Source organism: Nycticebus coucang, chromosome 14 (assembly GCF_027406575.1).
Source record: "Nycticebus coucang isolate mNycCou1 chromosome 14, mNycCou1.pri, whole genome shotgun sequence".
NCBI lineage: Eukaryota > Metazoa > Chordata > Mammalia > Primates > Lorisidae > Nycticebus > Nycticebus coucang.
In genome coordinates this window covers 50,260,419-50,286,660 of record NC_069793.1, presented here as the reverse complement: position 1 = coordinate 50,286,660, position 26,242 = coordinate 50,260,419, and the positions used below count along the sequence as shown (strand labels likewise).

The window sequence follows — 26,242 nt, the reverse complement described above, 5'->3', positions numbered from 1 at the left end:
CAAAGGCAACTGACTTGTGGAGTTTGATTTTATATCCTGAGACATTATTGTATTCAGATACTGCTGAACAATTTCCCACAGCAAAAGAGACATGATTAATCTACATTCTTGCTCATAGTTGATATTAATTGCAGCTTAGTGGTTTTTTTTTTTTCATTCAACTACCTGGTGTAGAGAATTTTGATTCCACATTGTGATTTTAATTTGAACTTTGATTTTTGCGTACAGTGACCATTTGTTGGAGCTCGTTCAGATCTTTCCATCATTTTTTTTCTATTGGGCTGTCTGCTTTTTTCTTATTGATGCATGGGGGTTCTTTATATAGTCCAGATGTCTATTCTCCATCAATTACATGTATTGCAAACATCTTTTCTCACTCTATGGCTTGCTTTCTTATGATCCTTATCTTTTGATAAACAGGTTTTAATTTCAATATTGTTATCTTTTTTTCTTCACACTTTGCACTTTTTGTGCCCCATTTAAGAAATTTTTGCCTACCTCAAAGTCATAAAGGTATTTTCTTTTATTTTCTTTCAAAAGCAGTATTAATTTGACCTTTCATATCTGCATATTAAATTGACCTGTAATTGAATATGTGCGGGGTATGAGGTAGGAGTCAACGGTCTTTCTGAATTTTTTTCACAGAACCATTTATTGAAATGTCCATCTTTTCCCCCACTTCATTGTAGTGTCTCTGACCTTTGCTATAAATCAAATGACCTGTGGGTCTGTTCCTGGACTCTCTACTCTGTTATTCTGTTCTATTGTTCTACCAATAACACATTATTTTCTTTGTGATATTTTTACAAAGGCTTTCATATCTGGGAGTGCCCTCCTGCTTTGTTCCTCTTCAAGATTATTCTGGCTATTTTGGGCCTTTGCATTTCTGCATAAATGTTAGAATCATGATCTCAATTTTCTCTTTTTAAACCTGCTGTTACTGTGATTTTGTTTTGAACTCAGAGACAAACTTGGGGAGATTTGACAAATTTACATTACTGAGTCTCTTGATGCATATGTTACATTACTCCATTTATTTAGATTAACCTCTAAATTCTCTGAATAATGTTTCATAGCTTTCTGTGGAGAGGAGGTCCTATTCACTTTTTCATGAGATTTAGTCCTAGATATTACATATTTTATGCTATTGAAAATAATAGCTTTTTGGCTAGGCACAGTAGCTCACACCTGTAATCCCAGCACCCATGAAAACCCAGACGGTAGGATCGTTTGAGGTCAGGAATTTAAGACCAGCTTGAGCAAAATAGTGAGACCTCCATCTCTACAAAAAATAGACAAATTAGGCCAGGTGTGGTAGCACAAGCCTGTAGTCTCAGCTACTTGGGGCAGGTGGATCACTTGAGCCCAGGACTTTGAGGTTGTTGTGAGCTCTGATCATGCCACTGTCCCTATGCCAAGGCAATAAAGTAAGAATATGTCTCAAGGCGCCCGTAGCTCAGTGGTTAGGGCACCAGCCACATACACTGGGGCTGACGGGTTTGAAACCGGCCCAGGCCTGCTAAACAACAATGACAATGGCAACAACAAAAAAAAATAGCTAGGCATTGTGGCGGGTGCCTATAGTCCCAGCTATTTGGGAGGCTAAGGCAAGAGAATTGCTTAAGCCCAAGAGAGAGGTTGCTGTGGGCTGTGATGCCACGGCACTCTACCGAGGGGGACATAATAAAACTCTGTCTCAAAAAAAAAAGAAGACTGTCTCAAAAACAAACTAGCTTTCTTTTGAAAATTTCATTTTCCAGTTGTCACTGGTATATAGAAATAAAAGTGACTTTTATATCATGTTAGTATCTAGGGACCTTGCTAAATTTACTTATAACATAGATTATTTTGGAATTTTTACATACACAATTAGATATGGCAATAAGTCCCTTCAAATGTTTCTACCTTCTCTTTTTCTTTCTTGCCCTATTTTACTGGCTATAACCTCTGGTACACTGTCAAAGAGAAGTAATCATAGTGGAGATTCTTACCTTGTTACCAATCTTATGGGAAAAGCTTTGAATATTCATCATTAAGATTTTTGCTGTATTTTTTTAGTAGATATTTTTTACCAGATTAAGAAAGTTCTTTTCTATTCTTAGTTTGCTGGTATTTTTTTTCTTACCATGAATAGATATTGAATATAATCAAATGATTCTTCTCTATCTATGAAGATATTCACGTACTTTTTTATGTTAACGTGATGAATTATGTTGATTAAATTTTGAATATTAAGCCTAGAATATTAGTATCATATTCCTGGAATAAACCCTGTATGGTTATGATATAGAATACTTTTTCTAAATAACCATACGTAGAGTTTGCCTAATATTTCATTTAGGGTTTCTGCAGCTATGGTCATGGAAGATACTGGGTAGCTTCTGTCTTCACTTTACCTTCAATTTTGAGATGGAAATTTTTTAACCTAGCTTGACCCCCCTTTTTGGCCTATATATAGACTTGGTTAAATAGACTTTGCTTTTGTTATTAGCTTAACAAACTTTCCCCCAATTCTCTAGCTTCCCTCTTTACTGAAAGAACAAAAAGCTCTCACAGAGATACTCGCAATCAGGAGCCAACTCCTGGTGCATGCTCTCTGGCAGTGTGTCTGCTGGAGATTTCCAGATCCTCTCTGAGCCTGTTTCTTCATCCATAAAAGGGGTGCAGAAGGAACCAGATGATGCATAAGAAAGCACCTAGTACATGTAGGTGCTCAGTGATTCCTATTTCTCATTCCTTCTTCTCTCTGCTGCTTAAAAACTTCTCAAACACCAAAGAACAGTGGTTCTTATTTGACACAGTTAAGATTCAAACCTGAGAAAATCCACTAACAGGGGTGGGAGAGTTCATTCTTTCTGTTACACTCTGAAAAACAAAGCAAAGTTATTTATTGTTCCTGCTAAGCTTTTCCATACAAGCTCCTAGACTTTTAAAATTAGATAAACATTGCTAGAATTTATCATCTATAGTGCTACAAATTCATCCCTGGGGCTCCAGACTCAGGTGTTAATGGGTATATTAAACATTTGGAAATTGTCCAGGAATATAACCTCTCTCCCATATAGACAGTGTTTCTGTGGCAATGTCATTATGGAAGGACACTTTTAAATTCATTTCTCTTTCTAGAAATATATATATTATATATAGAATATATATATTATATAATCCCACTATTACTTGTCGGTGCACAATAAAACTTCAACTATCGTCGATAGTAACAATGGGTATGAGCATTTTGGGGGTGCCCTGAGATTATGTTCTTTGCATCTGAGATAAGAATCAGGTGACCAGCTAGGCTTTGGAGATAAATAAACTAGTCAGGAGTCCAAAGTTTAGAAAAATTGGATTGGAAAGGCCAAGTCCAAAGAAGGCAAAAATAATGAACACCAAGAGCCGGTACTCATAATGTTATCAGGGATACTAGATAGGCAACTTCCTACTTCTCCCCCATGATCCCCACCCCTAGAACTAATTCTGGTGACAGCAGGGGTGACATCAGAATGACCTTCTAACTAGATGTAGACTTGGCTCAAGCTATGGATCTCCATTAAAAGAGAAAGGACGTGGTCTTTAGTTTGGCAAACTAATGGCAAATCTCACCCTTGCCACCTACTTGCTACTAAGTTCCCTCTTCCATTACATGGGGATGGTAACTGACCTACACAGCAGGACCACAGTGAGAATGGAAGGTTATTAACTGACACCTGTGAAGTCCATGATGGAGAGAAAAGCTCAGTAAATGGCAGTGGTTGTCATGATAATGATGTTGATGATGATAATGACAGTGACAATGAAAACAACATGCCTAGCTTTGGATCGAGGGGTGGTGAAGGATGCCCTGAATTCTGCTGTGGAAAAGGGAGGAGCACCCCATCTGGCTCTTGTCTAAGCCCCACAGTTATTTTATAGATCTCAGGACCCAGATACATAATCTTAGTTGAACAAACCATGTCTTAATTTGGGTTCCCCCAAAAGCAAAAACTTGAGGCAAGGACTGCAGGTAGTTTATGTAAAAGGTAACAGAGGAAAAAGCAAAAGTGAAGAAGTGGGGAAAGAGTGACAAGGCAGGAGGCAGAGTAAAACCATGAGTGCATGATTGGGGTCACTAATCACTGCACCTCTGAGAAGTGTATAGAATGCCATCCAGAATTGCCCACCTTCCAGAATTGTCTACTACCTTCCACCTGCCCCCATAGTCCAGGGGTTGTCTGCAGGAGCACTAACATTTTCACACTCCCAGGCACTGGCTAGCTGACCAAACTGACTATACTTAGCAATACTCTGACCTACTCCAAATTCTAGAGCTGAGCTGTCCAGTGTGGTAGCCTTAAGACACACGTGGCTATTTAAACTCAAATTAAATAAAATGACAAAGTCAACTTCTCAGTCACACCGGCCACATTTTAAGTGCTCAGATGGTAGGTGGCCACCACATTGGACTGTGGCTTGTAAAGCACTTCCATCTTCATGAGCAGGTCAATTAGCGCCGCTCTAGACTAAGTCAGCCTGACTCCAAATCCTGGCTCTACCTCTTGCTACCTAGGCAGCCCTGGCAAGTCACTTAATCTTTCTGAGCTTTAATTTCCTAATCTGTAAAATGGACTTATATCAAGGATTACATGAATAACAACATATGAAGCCCATAATAAAGTCTCATGAAGTGTTAAAGATTATTATCATTTCCCAGTTGCCAAGTCATACCTGTGTGAGACAGGTAGTTCTTAAAGAGCTTCCATCCTTGATCCAGGCTCTGGGTCCCTTAGGGCTCATCTCTGGGCTCCTCAATTATCCCATTCTCAAAGTGTTCATGCCCACATGCCCCCAGGTTCCCAAACTGAGGTGCTATTTTTGGCCTTTGCTTCCCTTTCAGCTTCTTCTTTTCTTCTTCTTCTTCTTTTTTTTTTTAAGAGATAGAGTCTCACTTTATCACCCTTGGTAGAGTGCTCTGGTGTCACAGCTCATAGCAACCTCCAACTCCTGGGCTTAGGTGATCCTCTTGCCTTAGCCTCCCGAGTAACTGGGACTACAGGCGCCAGCCAGAGAGCCTGGCTATTTGTTATTGTTGTTGTTGTTGTTGTTGTTGCCGTTTGGCTGTGGTCAGGTTCGAACCTGCCACCCTCTGTATATGGGGCCGGTGCCCTACCCACTGAGCAACAAGTGCCGCCCCCTTCAGCTTCTTAGCAGTTCCCTCCTCTAACTCCAAAAGCCAGAACCTAAATGGTGACCCAACCTTCTGTCAAGGGCCCTACTCCTGCTTCTAGGTCCTTCTGTCCTACAGGCCTGACTCATTCTGCTGCCATTGCGCTACCACTTGCCCCACCCACCCACTGGGCTTCTAAACACCTCAGAGCTGACTGCTGCCTGAACCACAGCCAAGCTGACCACACCACCTGGAAACTCTTGCGGTCCTCTAAGACCTTGCCCTACTCTAATGAACAGGTCCTGTGCATGTTCTAGTTTGCTACCAATCCCTATTTTCCCTAGAGGAAAAAATTTAATACTAAAAATAACCATTTATTGAATGCTGTCTTTTATGCCAGGAACTGTACCAAGGGTTTTCTATGTGGATTTTCTTCTATAACCTCATAACAGCTCTAGGAGATAGTAAGTACTATTAATATTTCTATTTCACAGACAAATTGAGTCTTAGAGAATTGAAGTTGCTTGTTTAAGATTGCGCAGCTAGTGTACGGTGAAAACAAAAGATGCCCTAAATTGGGAGGAAGTCCCTTTTTTCTTTCAAGACATTTAAAAAAGATGAACTAGGACATATAACAACATGGCTGAATCTCGGATGCGTTATACTAAGTTTAAAAAGTCAGATTCAAAGTGCTATACACTGCATGAGCCCATTTACATTACATTCTAGAAACAGCAAAATTGTGGGGACAAAAAACAGACTAGGGTTTCCAAGGGCTGAGGGTGGTGGAATGGTGTTGGCTACAAAAGTTCACATAGGGATTTTTTTTAGATAATAGAACTATTCTGTATTTGATTGTGGGAAGGCCACTTGATCGTATGCATTTGTCAAAATTTGCTAGCCTGTACATTTAAAAAGGTGAATATTACTGAATTTTAAGTATACTTTTATTTTAAAATAGAAGCAAAGATAAAGAGTAATTTTCCTCTGATTGCCCTCATCCAACTGTGTAAATAGAGAGAAGCAAAAGTCAAAGTTTTAAAGCTTTGATGGAGAGAATGAGTTCCAGGAGAAATTCGGGTTCAGATGGCAGGAAAAGAGTTCAGGCACATGAAGTAGAAATAGCAGTGAGCTCAGACTGACTTTTCTGAAAAGCTTGAAGGTACAGGAAAGACAAAACATGGGCTTTTGTAGAAAGAGAGCACTGATGGACGATTTTTTTTTTCCACCCAGAATGAGAAAACTTGAACCTCTTTAGATAAAGGGAGAAGCTCTTCAGTGAAGAGGCAAAGGTGGCCCTTGTCCACACACCGTTTCCAGCACTCTTCATATCTTCATGTAGATCCAAGCTCCCATCTGTTTTCATTTCCCCTCGGTCTGAAGAACTTCCTTTAATATCTCATAAACTACAGATGTGCTGGTAATAAATTTACTCATCTTTCACATATCAAAAAAAGTTTATTTTTATCCTCATTTTTGAAGGACATTTTTGCAAGATTTAGAATTCTAGGTCGACAGTTTTTATTTCTTCTCCTTTTAAAGGAGTCATTTTGTTGTCTTCTAGTTTGCCTTCTTTTTGAAGCAAACAGTCATTCTTATTGTTGTTTCCCTAATTATAATGTGTCTTTTATTGCTTTTGGCTGCTTATAATATTTCCTCTTCATCTCTAGGTATGAGATTATGATGTGCTTAAGGTGTCATTTTCTTTGTTTTTATCCTGTTTGGGGTTTGTTGAGTTTCCTGACTCCATAGGTTGATATTTTTCATCAGTTTGGAAAAATGTCAAGCATTGTTTCTTCAAATATTTTTCTAATCCAATCTCTCTATCCTTTCCTTCTGGAAACCCACTTACCCCTATGTTAAACCAGGTATTTTTATTACATAGCCACTAGGATTCCAGCTCTTTTTTTTTTTTTTTTATTGTTGGGGATTCATTGAGGGTACAATAAGCCAGGTTACACTGATTGCAATTGTTAGGTAAAGTCCCTCTTGCAATCATGTCTTGCCCCCATAAAGTGTGACACACACCAAGGCCCCACCCACCTCCCTCCGTCCCTCTTTCTGCTTTTCCTCCCCCCCCCATAACCTTAATTGTCATTAATTGTCCTCATATCAAAATTGAGTACATAGGATTCATGCTTCTCCATTCTTGTGATGCTTTACTAAGAATAATATCTTCCACTTCCATCCAGGTTAATACGAAGGATGTAAAGTCTCCATTTTTTTTTTTTTTTTTTGTAGAGACAGAGTCTCACCGCCCTCGGGTAGAGTGCCGTGGCGTCACACGGCTCACAGCAACCTCTAACTCTTGGGCTTACGCGATTCTTCTGCCTCAGCCTCCCAAGCAGCTGGGACTACAGGCGCCCGCCACAACGCCCGGCTATTTTCTGGATGCAGTTTGGCCGGGGCTGGGTTTGAACCCGCCACCCTCGGCATATGGGGCCGGCGCCTTACTCACTGAGCCACAGGCGCCACCCAAGTCTCCATTTCTTTAATAGCTGAATAGTATTCCATGGTATACATATACCACAGCTTGTTAATCCATTCCTGGGTTCCCTGTGCTTCATTTCGAATCGTTTTTATCTACTCTGTCTTTTCCATTTACTGATTTTTTTCCCTTCGCTGTGTCCTAATACAATTATTATACTTTTAAGTTCTGGAATTTCCATGTGGGCTTTTAAAAATAATTTCATTGTCTCTGCCAAGATTTCCTGTCTGTTCACTTATTATCCATATTTTCTTTAAATACTTAAATATATTGGTAATAGCTATTGAATGTTAATCCCAACCTATCAGTCATCTCAGGAACTCTTTCTGGTCTGGGTCACATTTTCCTTCTTCTACACATGTCTAATAATATTTGATTGTGTGATGGATATTATAAATTCTAAGTCATTGAGTGTCTGGATTTTTTTTTATCTTTCTTTAATGAGTATAGAGTTTTGATCTGGCAGATGGTTAATTTTTTGCTGGATCTGCTCAATTCCACTTCAAGGCCTGTTTTCTAAGCTTTTTTAGGATAAATCTAGAGTAGCCCTCACTCTGGGGCTAAAGTAGTTTTACTGATATGCTGTGGCTTTTCTAGGTTTTCAATTGAATGTTCAGAGTGTTCCAGCAAAGTTTCTCTAACATGGGTAGCTAGAAGTCCTATATCTCAGCATTGTGTGACTTCTGGGATCTTGATTCAGTTCAGAGCTCCCAGAGCTATTCTAAGCCAGGCCTTATGGAGTCTCACCCTACAAACGTGTCATGTAATGTTTGGTCCAAGATTTAAGGAGATTTCTATGCATATTTCTGAAGCTCCTTCTCTGTGTAGCTCCCTCCTCTCTGGCACTCTATCCACAAATTCTACCCATTTAAGTAGCCCTAATTCCTTTACCTCCTTATCTCAGCCACTTTGCTATTCTCTGTCATGCACCACAAACCAGAAAGTATCCCTGGAAGAAAGCTGAGGCAAACATGGGCTTACCTCTTGCGTTTCCCTTCTCTCAGGGATCATGGTCCTTTGTCATCTGTTTTCCAACACCCGAAAACTGGTGCTTCATATGTTTTGCCCAGTTTTATAGTTATTTACATCTAGATGCTAGTCCAGTGCCATTTACTCCATTAGAGTCAGAAGCAGAAGTCGAGGAGACATATACAGATTTGGGAATTGTCTGTAGATTGAAGACAGGAAGGACTATCTTATTGTTTTCTCTACTTCACATGGCCTTCAAGATAAAAAGTTTCTATTAAGACATTCATATCATCTCATGATCTGTCTGGCTGGCTGATCTTTTCACAGATCATTCATTTCTTACACAAAAATACAGGCACAGGCACTTGAGTGTGCACAAAAACACACATGTGCATGCTACTGTGACCTGTTCATAGTTTTCCATGTTGCTCTGGCTTTTTCTTAGACCTCTACTTTTGCATCTACAATGCTTTCTACAAACATATCCTTCCCTCAACTCCCTGTCTGCTTCACCAGCTTCTACTCCTCTTTCAAACTTTAATTCAGCTGCCATTTCCTCCTTGAAGCCTTCTCTGGTACCATCTGGGTTGTATTCCCTTCTTTGTGCTTTAATATCCTGTGTTTGCCTTTATCAAAGTTGTTCAGACACACTTCATTGTAATTGTCTGTTCTGACCTATCCTCCATCCTCTTTACTCTCCCCTTCAAGACTGAATATCTCAGAGCCAGGAACCAAGTCTGCCTCATCTCAGAGTCTCTATGGCTTGGCACATGTTTTGACAAACTTTTTATATAATGTACCAGATGGTAAATATTCTAAGGTTTGCAAGCCAGACAGCCTCTCCTGTAACTATTCAACTTTGCATTATAGTGTGAAAGTGGCCATAAACAATAGATAGATAGTACACAAAATATAAAACTTTGGAACAAAACTTTTTGGAACAAAAACAGGCATCTGTATATTGCTGATTACTGGCCTAACACATAGTATAAGCAGGTAAATGTCCATCAGATGAATTAATAAAATAGAATAGAATCTTATTACTGGAGGAAATGGAAAAGAATATAATCAATTTTATAAATGCAAAGGTTTTTCTGGGAATGGAAAAGTGACACTTTTCTTGAGACATTAAGAAAGGAAAAAAATATAATTGAGTGAACAAAACTGAATAATAGAAAACTGAGGAATTTCTGGCCTAATTGACAGACCTCCCCACACACAGTTTTTTCCAGGAGGCTATACTGGGATGGGATCCTGAAAATCAAATGGTTTGGACCAAAGTGAGTTTCTGAAACAGCCAAGAGCAAAGAATGCCAAAGGGCAGGTGCAAGCTGTATAGGGGCAACACTCAGGGGCAAACCAAACAGGTTCTGGAATTTTGCCTGGCATGAGAATAACAAGGGCAACAGGGAAATGAGATCCAGGACAACTTTTATGAATAGAGCTAGCAAGTCTAAAATACTTCCCTTTAGTCACCGGCCACATTGTACATGGAATAGCCTGTAGATGGGTTGACTTTGGTTTTTTCAGAAGAGATAAGTGACAAGATCATATACTAAGAGATAAAAAGGGGAGGGGAGCTTAGAACTTGGAGGCTGTGTCTGTATAGCTACTATAGCAAATTCCATAAGGGCCCAACTAGGTCTGAAAACAAAGAATGGCTGAAAATACAATGGATGAAGCTGAGGTTAGATGACAGGGGGTGGCAGCAAGTTGTACGATGTTCTCCAGGGAAGCACTATAAATGGATGTCAAGGAAATGAATGGGCAGCTTCCTGCAAGATTGGGATTGGCAGGAGAATGTAGCCACTGGCTAGGAAATCTGTACGGTCCCTGAACACCTGCTGTGTTAGTCAGGAGTCTCCAAAGATATAAAAACAATTGGATGTGTGTGTGTTTGTGTGAGTGTTTACATATGTACACACACACACACACACACACACACACACATATTTATACATAAGTTCAGAGAGTCATTATAAGGAATTGGCTCACCTGAGTTTGGAAGCTGAGAAGTCCTAAGGGGAGACCGAGGGAAACCAGTGGTGTATGTAGTTCCAGCCTGAGTCTGGAGGCCTGAGAACCAGGATGGCTGATGAGGTCGTTCCAGTCTGAATGCCAGCAGACTTGAGACCCAGGAAGAACCAATGTTTCCCTTTAAGACCAAAGGCAGGAAAAAGCTTTCAAGCCATCTGAAGCCAGTTCAGGCAGGAGGTGCTTCCTCTTGTTTGTGGGAGAGGCAGCCTTGGTGCTTTGCTCAGGTCTTCAAGGACTAGATGGGCCCGCCCACATTAGAGGGGTCAATCTGGTTTTCTCTGTTGATTCAAATGTTAATCTTATATAGAACTCCTCAAAGACACACCCAATATCTGGCCTCCCCATAGCTGAGTAAACTGACACATAAAGTTTACCATCACACCCACCGTGTGTGGGACACCCAGGAGACTCTCTGTGCCACACAACATGCCTCCTTCAATGCCTGACAAAATGATGGACAAGGTTCTTCTTTGATCAGTGCTGGTCATGTAGGCATTATTGTGAACAGTGGCAATTTAGTAGCAGTGATGACAACAGAAAAGCTGTCAGAAAGGAAGTTAATACACATCTATCCAAGATAATCTATGTGTAGTAGCTTTTTGGACAAATGCACCTGGTTGGCTATCAGTATCTCAGACTCACATGTCTAATAATTTCTTGGCCCCAGCTTCCTCCCTCTCTGTCCCAAGTAAGTCTCACCCAAGCTAACTGAAATAGACACCCAGACCCAGATACAAGTAGGACACTTGAACACTGCTTGAAACAGTGAGGGGCACGCGGAAGCAAAGAGCTGAGAGAGAAAGGGGTTGGCAATAGTCTTTGCTTCTCTGCTCCTGTCCCCCTCCCCATGACTGAAGCTCTAATGTTTCCCCAAAGACCCCAGAAGTAGCCTCCCTGAGGATCCCAGGACCCCTGATCACCTGGGTCTTCTCTCTGTCTCTCTTTCCTCCCTCATTGCTTAGAGTGGGGTCCAAAGGTAAATGTTCTTGTGTCCCAGGTAACTGGGGTCTGCCTAACTATCTCATTCTTAAACCTTGGACAACTGAGTCCCATTTAGATGATTCTCTGACATTTTTTCAGATTCAGGTCCTTATATCTGACATTCGTGTCATCTCCATCTACTAGTACTAAGTCAACTATCACCCAGTCACCCAATCAGATTCCCCCTGGTTACCCGCCCTTCTGGAAGTTTATCTGGGTCTGCCCTGCCCTGTTTAATTGTACTAGCTAATATGTAATAAGCCCATTTTTTATGCCAGGCACTCATCCTTATTTCATGGAGTGCAGTCTCAGAACACTACTAGGAGGCTGGCCATATCACTGTCCATACTTTATAGTTGAAGAAACTGAGGTTAAGAGTGAGTAACTGACTAGTTCAAGAAAGAAAGCTTCAGAACTGAGACTAGCATTCATGTTGGTCAGATCAAGAAAAACTCCAGAGTTTTAACTACTTAACCAAACTGCCTCCCAGAGACTATCCAGGGGAATCTGATTGGCTCCTACTCCTGATGCCAGTTCCCTCTGCCACTGCCTCAACTCAGACCCTACACAATTCATTCAGGCAACGTTATCCTCCCCTCTTATCACTGGTTATGAGTGAGAGGGGTGGTACAATATGGCAAAGAAGAGCTGGCCTGTGCCACAGACAGGCCCACCTTTGAATCCCAGGGACTTCACTCACCTGCTTCTGTGTCCTTCAGTTAACTGACCTGCTCTCAGTCTCAGTTTCCTCGTGTGAACATAGGAATTAATAGCATCTGTATCAAAAAAATTTTAAGTGTTTATTAGGATAACGTAGGTCAAATCCTTGGCATCATGCCTGGCACGTAGTAAAGGCTCCACGCATGTTAGATATGGCTGTGCTGTTCTTCCAGAAGGAATCTTCCATAGTGATTCACAATTCCCTTTACCACGATGGGCGCTCAACACCCTCCATGAACTGGCCCTGATGTTCTTTTTCTTCTCATTTCTTCGTCTTCTCCATCCAATAGTCCTTTACATTTCCTGACCTCCATGGGCTGCAGGGAAAAGAGCATGTGTTCTGGAATCAGACAGACCTGGGTTTGAATCCCAGTTTTGCCCCTTTCTAGCTCTATGAGCTTGGGCAGTTTTCTTAAGCTCTCTGGGCTTCAGTTTTCTGTTCTATAATATGAAGATAAGGTCATAGGGACGATTACACATAGGAGAGCATCCTCTGAACACCTACTTGGCATGTGATCCTCATATCTATGTTGGCAATAGAATCCCCACTCTGACTGCCCTGCCAGTCTCTCCGAGCCCAATCACTCTGTTCCCCTATCTATTTCTCTACATCTGCAGGAAGGCTCCTCCCACGGGGCAAGCTTCCTTGCCCTTGCCTTATTTTGCCCTCCTCTTATAGAACCCCACAGTGCTTTCCCTCTGTAATAACCCTGAGAACTTTGTTTTGTGTAATTCTTTATGGCTTTCACCAAACCTTCTAAGAAGTCAAATTAATTTGCACAACTCTGGGAGACAGTCCAATGTAGTAATTATTAACCCTATTTTCAAAAGGGAAACTGAGGCTCTAAGAGACTGAATGACTGATTCACGATCACAGATGGAGGCCTAGAGCTCACCTGCCTTTCTCCCCTGTGCCATTTTGCACCCGAGTGACTGGTGCTCACTTGACATTGATGCATTTCTGTTGTTGCAAATTGTTTTTCCACAAGTGGTGAGGGCCTTGCCTGCACCCCTCCCCACTCCCACGTCCCACCCCACCCTCCCCACCAGGGAGAACGTGGTCTTATCTCTCCCCCTTGCCAAATGCCTCTTACATGTCTGTTATTTTGTTGATGTCATCAAATGTGTTGAAATTTGAATTAATGTGCTACGTTGCAAGGCTGTTGAGGGAACTAACAACTGTATTGGCTAGAAATTTGAACTGGTGCAATTAAATTTTATTTAGGAGTAAACTGTAAAGACAGATCCCACTCTTAAAGTGTCTGCTTCTCTGCACACATGGCTTTGCTCTTTGGTTCCTTGGATTTGGGGGATTTGGAGTTGGCTACACCATTCCCTGTGCACTGCATTCTTGTTCTATAAATAATTCTAACCATGGTGGATTGTAATTAATCCGCTTCTCCATCTGTTTCCCCCAACCCCAGACTGTGAGTCCCTTCAAGGCAAGCACCATGTGCAATTCCTCTCCATATCCAGGGCCTGCCACTGTGCTTGGCACACAGTTAATGGAAGTTGAACAAATAAACCTGAAAGACCCATCTGGGTCTATCTCCTAATCCCCTTATTCCCATTATCTTACATACCATATTGCAAATTGTACATATTTCTTATCTCTTATTAAGAGCAGGTTTCACGTTTTAGTCATTTTTGTAGCCTCTCTAAAAACCATGAAAGGAGGAAACTATAATTATCGAGTGTCTATTATGAGCCAGTAGTTATTTCACATATATTGTCTCATTTTTTAAATATTTAATTTCATTTTCATACTAGGTTGATAAGGTTGGCATTATCATTCCTGAATTACAAAGGAGGGAGACAAGACCCAGGGAAAGTAATTGAATTTGATCAAGTTTACATAGCTAATAAGTGGCCATGCTAGGATTTGAATCCCTGTCTACTGGCACTAAGACCAATGTCTTTCCTTGCTGGTTGTTGCTGTTTTTTTTTGTTTGTTTGTTTGTTTTTGTAATAGCATACAGCATAGCTGAGTACGCTAACCTAGCAGGTATCAGGAATTCTGCTGAACTGAGACTTGAATTTCATCACACTGAATCTAATCTGTGCTTCTGTTTCAAGCACTCATACCACCAGCTTCCCATTTGGTTGTTTGGATGAAACTTGTGGGAACACCCACTGAGGACTCACAGTGCATCAGACACAATGCGAGGCATCAGGCATGTGGTGCCAAGGGCAGACTCCCTCAAGGAGCTTACAGTGTAGTGGAATCACAGACTGTCATGGTGATAATAAATATTGTCTTCACTGTGGGGAAATAGAGGACAAGAGCCTAGGTCAGACTACAGTGGTCTTGGGAGGCTTCTGAACTAATCAGAAAGGGGAAGGAGAGTTGGCCAAGCCAAGCAAGAGAATAGCACAGAGGGAACAGCATATGCTAAACTTCTGAAGTGTAGGATTGCAGGTGGGACGGGACTACGACAAAGAAGTGTTTTGGTGGAACAGGGCAGGGGGAGCAAGAAATGCTGGTCTCTCTGTGTCCACATCATGAACCCAAGGCCATAAGGGCTGGCAGCGTCTCTATCTGTCTTCTCTGGGTAGATGACAGTTAAACACGGAGTCTGCATTTCCTGATGGGAAGAAATAATGAGCAAGTGCTTGGGCAGACCCACCGCACATGGTGACACCTGCCTGAGGTGGGGTGTGGCTGGGCTTGGCAGGCCAAGAGGTTCAGCCTGGCTGTGCGCCAATGTTCTTGATGTGGTCTGGAGCACAGGGCCTTGGGGGAGGGCCTGGGGTAGGCGTAAGCAGGACCAGGCCCTGTTCAGAAACATTGGTTTAGGTGGTCGGGTGGAGTGAAGTTCTGCCCTCTCTGGGCCACAGGGTAAGAAACTAAAAATGTCATTTGGGTTCACCCAGTTCAAGTTTTCCTTTTTGCTGTGTTTGAAAATGTTCTGTAACTTGAGACTTTAACCAACCAAGGAATGTCTGAGAATTGCACCAACCCTATGATGAACTACAGGTAATTAGTCCATAGGAAATGTGTATGTGCATCTATATTCATCACACCCAGGAACAAACCCAGCCTGGTGCCCACGCCGACTTTCAGGTCCTTCTTCCTTCCTTCCATGGGGACTGTGATAAAATCCTCAAGTCAGTTTCTGTCTTGGTCCCACCCAGATCTATTTCCCCAGGCACTTGTGCATGATTTCCTCCTGCATCCCACTATGGTCACATCCCATAGGATCCTCACCTAAATCACTGTGGACTGGCCACTTCCACATACCCAGACCCCATAGCCCATCCTTTAAATATAGCTGTGCCTGCCCCTCACACTGGAATGCACATGAAAGTCAGCTGAAGACAGCTAGGTTTATTCCTGAGAATTGCCTGAGGCTGTTACACACACACACACACACACACACACACACACACACACACACACACACACTGTATCTTTTACTCCTTGCTCACCTCCCCAGCTCTCTACTCCAATTTTGCTCCCTCTCATGCTGCTGTCTGGATGATTTATCTAAAACTCAGATGTGATTATATCATGTCACTCCCCTGCTCAGAAACCTTCAGTGTTTTCAGAGCCCTTCAAATGTTTTCAGATTCAAACTCCCAAAGCAGTCAGAGCAAAGCCATTCAAGAACAAGCTCCTTCCTACCCCCCGGCAACATCTCCTAACTTTCCCAGTTTGTGACACAGTAAAATGCTGAATTACTTACGATTCTCCAAACACACAGTGTTAGTGTTTCTGAGAATGCCTAAGATAGCCTTTCCTCTTCATTCTGGCTTACAAAACTGATCAGCCTTTACAATTCTCTCAGCTGTCCCCTTCAATGGGATCCCCCGGACGGAAGGCAACCCTGGGCTGCCTCTGCCTTTGCTCACCTTCTGCTGTTGAGCTGTCTGCACATTCCCAAGATTTACTTGTTTACAGGAACTCTGTTTTACCACTGAATGGCCCAGGGCCTAAGACAGAGTAGGCGTTTAGTAAGCGCTGGTCTAATCACCGTCCAATCACACCTGCTCCCCATCATTGAAGGAACTCGTGTTTCAGCCATTGCCACACTGACGCCTGCATCCTGATTGGCTTTCCCAGGTCGGGCCAATCACTGGTCTGCGATTATTGGCGGATCCCACTCCAAGAATTACGTGCTGTGGGAGTACGGCGGATATGCCAGTGAAGGCGTCAAACAAGTTGCAGAGTTAGGCTCACCAGTGAAAATGGAAGAAGAAATTCGACAACAGGTAAGAAAAAAAAAAATCACAGAATGGCCAAAAACCAGAAATGCGGTCGATAGGTTTCTCTCCTAGGAGCTTGAAATTTGTAGTCCAAGGTGCTGGAAGAAAATTTATTTGCTGAGTTTGGAAGTGTTACACTAAGTAGAGGACAGAGGCCGAAATAGCCATTTTGTTGTCTCGATTTTCCTTGAATGCGTTTGTGTTTTCTTTAGCTTGTGCTACCGGCTGCTGCGGCCACATTGTTGGGATGCCATGTGTCTGGTCTCTTGAGGGTCAAAGCAGTGAATTTTGGTCTTCCTATTGCGCTTTTGAGTGGGTGAAGGGACTGACACCCAAGCTGTTTAAGCCAAATCATCATTTCTGACAATAAACATTTGTGTATCAGCACATGCTTTTTGCAACTCTGCCTTAAGGAGTTTGATAAATTAGTCGTCATGAGTCATAATTATTATGGACCAAAGAGTCATCTGTACACCATGTCACGTGGGCCCAGGGGCTTTTCTGTTATCTAGGCCCCCACCCGTACCACCCAGAGATAAGGGAGGAAGAATCCATAATTCTTGTCGAATTGTTTAGCTGACAGCACCATCATCCCGCGTCAGAAGCCTGATCTGGTTAACACCAGAGAGAGGCTAACAGAGGACCTTGGAAGAAGAGCTGCAATTTTTCATTGATGGTTTACTGTGAGAGGTGACTGTCCAGTGCTAGCCATCACCCCCCACAAAAGCCCGTCCAGCTTGAGAGAGCGCCGGGGACAGTCATATCCCACTGCCCCCCAAGTCTTCTGGAGCAAGTAAGGAAGGAGCAAACTATGCTGGGATGTGGTCACCGAGAGGCAGGGTCACCAAGAGGCTGTAACCCTCTCTGTGCTCCTGTCCTGGTCTTCTAAGATGATGGTGCAAAAGGTCCCTGAAATATCAGGGGCCTCTCATCTCACCGATGTGCTCCTGCTTAGCCTGAGTGGCATGATGGTGGTGTGAGCGCGGCTGAGCCCCAGTCCTCCCCTTGAAGCCCACCATCTGACTCCATGCTGCCCCCCAACCCTAAATCGAATGCAACAAAGGTCACTCTGACTCCCACTATAATCCCCTGAGGAATCCTTTTGGACCAGAGTCACAAAATGTCCAAAAATGAGCTTATGTTGCTTACTCATTTGATTTAAAGTTTTTTCTCCTTTCTCAGAAAAAAATATGTTTGAGCAGATGTTTTAAATGTTTTAAGACTGTGTGCTATGCATCACGAGGTCAGCAGTCTACCCCTTTGTTTCCCTGACTCTGCTGCCACGCCTCATAGTTGGCATCACTTCTCAGGCCACAGCAGAGTTCTGCAGAGCTCCACATTGATGTCACAGAGGGAACTTGGCTGTCTGCATGTCACAGAGGGAACTTTTGTCTGGGATCCTCAGGGTCTACATTTCTGGTGGAATTATGTCCCTCTGGCTTCTCAAGCTCTGTGGTGTGGAATGTTAAAAACCATTTATCACAAATAGTATTTGAAATACTAAAAGATGCAAATAAATTAGATCAAGGTCCAGGGCATCTTTATAATAATGCCAGTCTCACTGTGGGTTTTCTTGAGAGGTTTTGGAAGAGGAATGAAGTGTGCAGAAATTGCACAAAACTGGGACTATGTCACACCAATAAACATTATCTGTCTGTCATATGTCGTGGTAATGAAAAGGTTAGAAACTCATGGCTGAGACCCCAGCCTTAGAATGTTCCTCTTAAGAAAAAGTTCTTTGGATGGTGCATTCCTAACCAGCATGCCTAAGATTGGCTTGTATACCTCCTGGGCAGCATCTGCCTGTTCCAGCTGACTAGTGTGCCTGACATAAAGTTATAATAACCAGTTTACTTGTGGGTCCTGCACATGGGAATGAGCAATCTCAGAGTCTATCACCACCTTTCCAGGCCCCCTCGGTGCCGTACATCTCCTTCCAGCCCCCTCACCTTCAGTCTAAGAGGACAATACTGTTATCCCAGTTTTACAGATGAGGAAACCAAGGCCTGGTCAATAGCAGAGAATAACACCAGGACTTGAACCCAAGCCTACGTGGCTCCAAAGCCTAGATGTAGTACCAGACATGTAATTTGCAGAGCTCACTGCAAATGTGGGGCCCTTTGTTCAAAACTTAAGAATTTCAAGATGATGATGCTGTGAATTTCTCAGCCTGGGGCCCTATCTGCACATGTCACCTCCCTATGAAGCCAGCCCTGCCTGGCACCTTCCCTGCCCCACGGAGAACTCGGCTGGCCAGGCCCCGCAGTCCTCCCCAAACTGGGCTTTGCCAGCGGTGCATGAAGTTCCCCAGCACCTGGGAAAGTCATTTGGATGGAATCATTTCAAGATCCCTTCACTTCCAAAGAATTCATGGTTCTAAATATTGTTCCCTGCAAGCACACAATTTATTACATTTTTCTGTAAGTCAGGTAAGAGACAACATAAAAAGGAGCAAGGATATGAATTCTCCTAAAATATAAAAGTGTCCTCTGAGTAACCGGAGAACTTATTTGAAAACATCTACAAACTAATGCAGTGTTCTCAGCCTTTCATACCTTCTATCCTACCAAATGCTCTATCAAAGAAGCTGAATCCAACCATGATGAAAATAAAAAGCTCTCTTTTCCCAAGAAAGATATTTATATGTTTACCAGCATGCTCTTATTATAGACTGACTGCACACTGCAAGTTTCAAGGGCATTAAAAATTACAATAGGTTTTTGTTGGCGGTAAATTTCATGCTAATGAATTTCAAATACAAAAGAACAAAAATACTAATCCCATTCCTAGTGGAAATTTATAACAACACTGTCGAGTATAAATTTTAATGTTACTATAACCACAAAACCCAAGAAAATACATGAAAATTACAAGAGTGTTATGGACAGTAACACTAGGGGCCAGAATGAGCCAGGAAGGGCTCAGTGCTTACACCTTCCTAGGGAGACGGAGGCAGACAGATGCTTCCTGGTGGCCAGTGAGGACTGGGAATTGAACATACTGTGCTATGGATATCCTGATAGATCACAGTGGGTAATCTAAGGCAGGCAGAGGCTGTAGACAATGGCAAATCACATTTATAGGTCAGAAATGGGAAAAATGGAAGCCAGCTGTTATGACTTGAAAACAGGTCTTCCCACTGAGACCATTTCTACTTCAGCAAGCACACGTTCCTGGCATATTTACTAGGTATCTGGTTCTCTGCTGTTTGCTGGCCCGAAGGTAGTGCCCCATTCACCCAGTTATTCATAAACCCAGGTGTCTGCCATCCCCGATTCTCCCCACCCCCCAACTTCTGCCTTCTCTTTTTACTTTGTCCAATTCAGTCCACCTTTGTCCCTACCTCCCTGTACAAGCCTCATCTCTAGCTAAGACTGCTTCACTAGCCTCCCAATGTCCATGTCTCCAATCATTTTCCCATTATCCACTCTGTACAACCATCCCCACCCCCACCACTTATATAAAACACAAATCAGGTCATGCCATGCTCCCAACTACAATATTTAATGGCCCCTTTCTGACCCTAAAATAAAGCTAAATTCCCTATCCCAGCTTGAAAACTCTCCATGATCTGGCCTTGTCTTACTTCTCCAACCTTATTTCCTGCTGCAACTCTAAGCTTTGCCCCTGCAGAATGACCACTTTCCTTATCTCCACAGAGCTGTGCCCCTTTTGCATCTGGTTCTTCTCTCAGCTGGACCATCTTCCAACTCCCCTCTAATTGGTGAAGACCTATTCATCCTTCAGGATTCAGCTGAAATGTTGCTTCGTCCCAGAGGCTTTCACCGATTCTGGACGAACTTGGTCTCCTTGCCAGGTGCTCTTACAGCACCCTGTATCTTTCCTACCTTTTCCAGCGTCACACTTACTGTGTTTGGTGTCTCTCCCTCACTAAACTGCAAGGTTTAAAGCTGCTCTTCCCATGACTCTATCCCTTAAGTTTGGCATAAATGTTTCTTTGAGCCACTTTTTTTTTTTTTGGCATAAATGTTTCTTGAGTAATTTTTTCATTCAATAACTTTATAAATAGCTGTTGAATTTATTAATTTACTGAACACCTACCATTTGCTAAGCACCAAGATTTATCAGTCATCAGGAAAACTCCCTCTCCTCCTGAGGCTGTGTTCCAACAGGGGAGACAAAGAAAACAGGTAAAGAAAAAACAGTTAAATAATTACAAATTGTGACAAGTGAAAAGAAACAAATAGGGTTTATGGTGACATAAATAGAGGCAGGAGGAGAGAGGGGTGCTTAGGGAAGGTCTTTCTGGGGAGTAACCAGGAAGCTAGAACCCAAAAGAAAAGAGAGGGGAAATCATTTTTGTTAGTGACAACAGTATGTGCAAAGGTCCTGGAGCAGAAAATACCTTGTTGTACTTGAAGAACTAAGAGAAGATTTGTGTAGTGCAAAAGGAGACTAGAGGGTTGAATGGTGGACTCTGAAGAAATTCACAGAAGGGTGCGAGAGGCAGATACATACATAGCTATTTCCATATAAGCTACTTTTTTCTTCAGAGGATCGGTGCTTCTGTTGGGGAAATGCAGACCTTAGGCAGGTACCTTGTTGGTTTTACTCCCTGCTGAAGTTCTCCTTTTCCAAGTCTCCTCTGCTTCTTTCTATAACATTCCACTCCTTCATTATAGCTACTTTTATCTCTTCAGTAATTTTAACCATGTCTAATTGTCTCTGGTTATTCTATTGTCTCAGGATCTACAGACTATTTTTCCTGTTCATTGAGCTTACTCTTTCAGAACCACTGGTTTCCTCTGTTCTTGGATTGTTTGTTCACCTTCAGTGGAGTTTTCTTTTTTTTTTTTTCTTATGGAAAAAAGGCTCCACTTCCAGGGGCTCCCCAGAGTGACTTTGCATTTTCTTCTCCTGGTCCTACCCAAGTTTTTAGGTCATTTCTCAACACAGGGTTGCCCACTGCACAAGCCAGTGCACATCTGGACTCTTTACTTACACACGTGAGAGGCTGGGGGTTCCATGTCTTGAACATGTCCAGAACAGAGAGAAGGCAAGCTTCCTTGCCGTGTTCCCAAATGATTGATGGGTTGTTTTCTCATCCCCCTATTCACAAACAAGGCAGCTTTTTATAACATCCAGCTGTATGCAGGGGCTCTCTCCTGCATTGCACATCTACTCAAGACACCCTCTCTTTCCATGCAAGGGCTTTGAAACCCCTGCTTCTAGTTCCTGGGGCTCATAGCCAAAAGCTCATGTGTACCAGCTCCTGCTTACTATTGTGGGTTAGACTTTCCTGCCCTTTTCTGGCATCTGGGCAATTTTTCTAAATTTTTAAAAATTTGTTATATTTTGTCCAACATTTCCATGTGTTTGTAACCTTTTGCATCAGTCTTCTACAATTCCAGATATCCACCAAATAACTCCAGCACCTCCCAGATATCTGACTGATTAATCGACAAGCAAACCATGAATGTCTCTTGCCTACAACTATGAGCTTTGAATAGCCACTTAGTCATGAAAAATGCATTAGAAAAACCACTCCAGCTTTTTATTTCTGTAGATTCAAGCCTTCCCTGACTGTAAGGGGTACGATAATGGCAGACTATACTATAGGCATTGATTACTTCATCTTCAGGAGGCCTTGCTTTACAGGGTTACTTAACCAGCCAGTGGGATCGTCACACCACCTACGGCATGAGAAGCAATATACAAGCAGGTGTTCTTTTTTTTTAAAGTTGAAACAGTTTATATTGCTCTGGAAACTGAAAGAAAGGGTTTGAGAATTTTCTTTTCTCATCTCCTTTAACTCGTGGGAGATAATATTTGTCTACTAAACTATTACTTTTCCTGTTTTTTAAATTTTCTAAACTTTTAATCATTTTTCTCTAATTAAAACCATTGTCTGATTTCTAGTGCTTTTTATAAATTGTGATGTGCTGCCTCATCTAGTTGGGAAAACCACACACACACACACACACACACACATCAGGTATTATTTATAATAATAAAGCTTCAGTGATCTTTCATGCTTGTGACAAGTAGTGTTATATACTGGCCAAAAGGATTGGCTCTGAATCAAGATTTCCTGAGCTCGAGTCCTATCTGTATCATGTAATTACTATGAGACTGTGGGCAAGTTACTGAAAAATGCAGTTTGTGCCTCAGTTTCCTCTTCTATGAGATGAGATTAGCAACAGTGCCAACCTTCTGGAGTTATTATGAGGACTAAATTAACTGAGACATGTCAGACACTTGGAGCAAAGCCTGCCCTGTCATTACGAGGTTTTCATTCTTGAGTCTGTTTCCTCATCAGGCTAATGTGGGGTTTGTGCTAAGACCTGAGAGCTCCTGCAGGAGCGGGAACATTTGATGATTCAGGTTTATCAGGTCATTGCTCAGCCTGAGAAGGCCTGGAGGGTGAGGCCACAACTGTGTTACCATCTTCTTCAACTTCTTCATTACCCCAGGCCCTGCCTCAGCTCCTCCCACCTCAACAGTGTCATCATCTCCCAGCGCAGGGTTACATTGTCCCAAAGTTGACCATAAGTAATTTAAGGATAAAAATTGTGCCCTCAAATAAAAAAGGAGCTGCAGTGAAACTCCTCACCCACTCTTGAGTCCTCCCTGTGCTGTGTTCCCCACTTCCTTGGAACAGCTTCTCAGGAAGCTCCCAGGAGCTTATTCAGTGCCATCTCCAGAGCAAGGCCTATGGGCAGCTAACAGTGGGAGATCTTCCTGTATATGACAGGACACCAGCCAATGAGGGTGGAAGTGTAGACAAGGCTCCCCACCTAAGGCAGGGCATGGTCTAGTGAAGCCTCTTTTAACTCTAAGTAACTGGGACTCATTCAAATTAACTCAAGAACAATGGAAACTTCATTGCAGTGAGAAAAGGAGGGCTCATGAGAATACAGGTTTATGCAGAGTATGTACAAAGCCCTCATGAAAGCTGGACCAGGAGGGCATCAGGGTGGGACAACCACTCTCCCTCCTCCTCCCCCACAGCACCCCCAGAGTCACAGTGGTCTTCACTGTCCCATGTGATATCTCCCCATGCTTCCTCGGTAGCCCCGCTGCCGCTGCTTACATACGTTGCACGTGGCCCAAGTGGTGGCCATACACAGCTTCCTCCTGGGCATCCCGCAGCCAACTGAGCAGTCTGAGTGACTCTTAGTTAAAATACTGGAAAGACGGGGAGGTCACTGAGCAGCTTGTGCACTGATGTCCTTTCATCTGCTGTCCATCCCAAGTCTGATCAGTGGCCATCCCTGCACAAAGAACCACCCCACCTGTTGCTGCATCCAGGGACTGTGGGCAGGGAAGTTCACACTATAAAGGGAATTGGAGGTAGAAGGTAAATTGGCCTTTCAGGGCAGCAGTGAATGGGTAAAAATTAAACGAAGTGGCAGAGCCTCAGCCAAAGGACAGAACCCCAGGGCAAGATGTCAGTCCTGGTGGAGTGGGACTGGGACAGGGCATGAGAAAGAAAGGAGCAGGAACCAGAATGCAAGTGATGCCCCCGTTGGGTGGCAAAATGCTGGGTCTGGAGATTGGTTCAGCAGTTGAGGTAAGACCGGGAGACATTCTTACTAAACCTTAGCATAGGCTTTGAAAAGGCAGAGATCAGAGAAAGGGCATGGAGACTTAGAGCACTGTGAAGTCCACTTATTTACCCTTGCCACGTGCCACCTTGCCGTGTCCCGTAAGGACCATGAAACCATACAGAGCAGATAGGTAAGCTCGAATGTGGCTTCTTAGGTCTTTGACCTTGAGCAGATCATCTAACCTGAGTCTAGATTCTTCATTTGCAAAATGGTGGTAATGAGAATATATGTTGGCTATGAAATGATACATGTATGATGCTTGACTTGGAATGAGCCCATTCTTACTCCTTTAATTGGGACAAAAAAATTAAACTGGAAGGATTTACAATCTTTTTTCCTCCCACTCTCTAAGAAGATGTTTTGGTTTTATGGAGGGGGGAACACAGTGAAATAAAAAGTAAATTTTGCTACATAAAAGCAACCAGAGAATAAGGACCAGGAAAAGGGGGAAGGGAGTGGGGAGGAGGGCCAGGAGGCTGAGAGATAACATCAGAATATGAAGAAATGAGAAGAGACATATTTAAGCAGCCGCCATTTGGAGTAGAAATTGGGAAGAGAAAGAAAGATCCAAAGAAGATGTTTAGTAAAATTGCTTTCAAAAAGAGGAGACATCCAAAGAGAATTTTTAGCAATACCCTTTGCAGGACGGTATGTGATGTAATACTCCCTTTGCTGACTTCTCAAGAAACAGTCAGTAAAGACCTGTAATACTTTCCAGGCTTATTGGAATCAGACTGGGTATTTATTTTAGGTGTGTCATCTTGCTGCCAATGGACCTCCAGGGTTTCCGATTTTATTTAGGTTACATTGCTGTTATTACACACACCTCCTTTGTTCTCCCCTATCTCATTCAAGGTCTCCCTTCATACGGTATGTGGGTAAATAGGCACTTGTGGTTGATAAAAATAAAATGACACTTAGAGGGCAATAGGAAAAGAAGTTAAATACTCTCGGTCACAGACACAAACAAAACGTTATTTGAAAGGTATGATCTGAGTCATATGAAACCTCTTGTTTGCTTTTGGTTGAGACTTGAAACAAATCCGAGTCACAGAGTAAGCCAGAGTGATTTAGTGATGCTGTTCTTTAATAAAACCAGCACAGGATGCTTTCCCTGGAAGGGTGTACAGCCTGCCTCTTAGCAGTAGTTCCCAGCCTTCACGGTTTTACACAACAGCATCACCCATCCCTGGGAACTTTTCTGAGAATCTTTCTAGGAGAGAAATGTGGAACAATTTTAGTCAAGACTTACAGATCATTTAAGTTGCTAAAAATTTGTTTTTATAGTAACTTAGCCAAGATATTGTTAAGATATTGTTTGATAGAAAGCAAATTTAAGTAGAGAATAATTAATGAATTACCTTAAGATTCAGAGAACAATTTGGCAATATGTATTAAAATTATCTATTTTCTTTTGTTTAACTGTGACAGATAACCCATAAAAATAACTATCAGAGCCATTTTTAAGTATATAGTTCAGTCGTGTTAAAATTAAGTATATTCATATTGTTGTGTGTACATTTTCTTTATACCTTGACATAGAAATTCTGTATCTAGGAATTTATTTTTCAGAAATATTCTTATACAGGCTCGGTGCCTGTAGCTCAGTGGTTAGGGCACCGGCCACATACACAGAGGCTGACGGGTTTGAACCTGGTCTGGGGCTGCTAAACAACAATGACAACTGCAACAAAAAAATAGCCAGGCCTTGTGGCGGGCACCTGCAGTCCCAGCTACTGGAGGCTGAGGCAAGAGAATCGCTTAATCCCAAGAGTTTGAGGTTGCTGTGAGCTGTGGCACTACAGCACTCTACCAAGGGCAACATAGTAAAACTCTGTCTCAAAAAAAAAAAAGAATATTCCCATACAAAAGTCTATGAGGAAGGATATTCACTACAATATTGTTTTTAAAAATAAGAAATGGAAATAAGTGAATTTTTTTTATCAATGGGGTCTTATTAAAAATTCTGGCTGCATTTATCCAGGCAAATCCAGCTACTAAAAGGAATAGGCAGATTTGCATGTACTCATCTAGAAGGTTCCTGGTGTACATTGCTAGGTGGGAAAAAGCAGAACATTGTGTATAACTTGTTGCCATCTGGGAACAAAGGTAGGTGGGTCAGAGTGAAGT

At 42.4% G+C, this 26,242-nt stretch overlaps 1 protein-coding gene across 1 annotated transcript in view; it reads left to right on the top strand.

The window, feature by feature from the left end:
• Nucleotides 1-26,242, top strand: part of SPON1 (spondin 1) — a 295,842-nt gene that overhangs the window by 149,982 nt on the left and 119,618 nt on the right. The window contains exon 6 of the mRNA XM_053562823.1: nt 16,399-16,547. Within this exon, the coding sequence (XP_053418798.1) occupies nt 16,399-16,547 (149 nt within the window). The remainder of the gene's footprint in view (nt 1-16,398; nt 16,548-26,242) is intronic.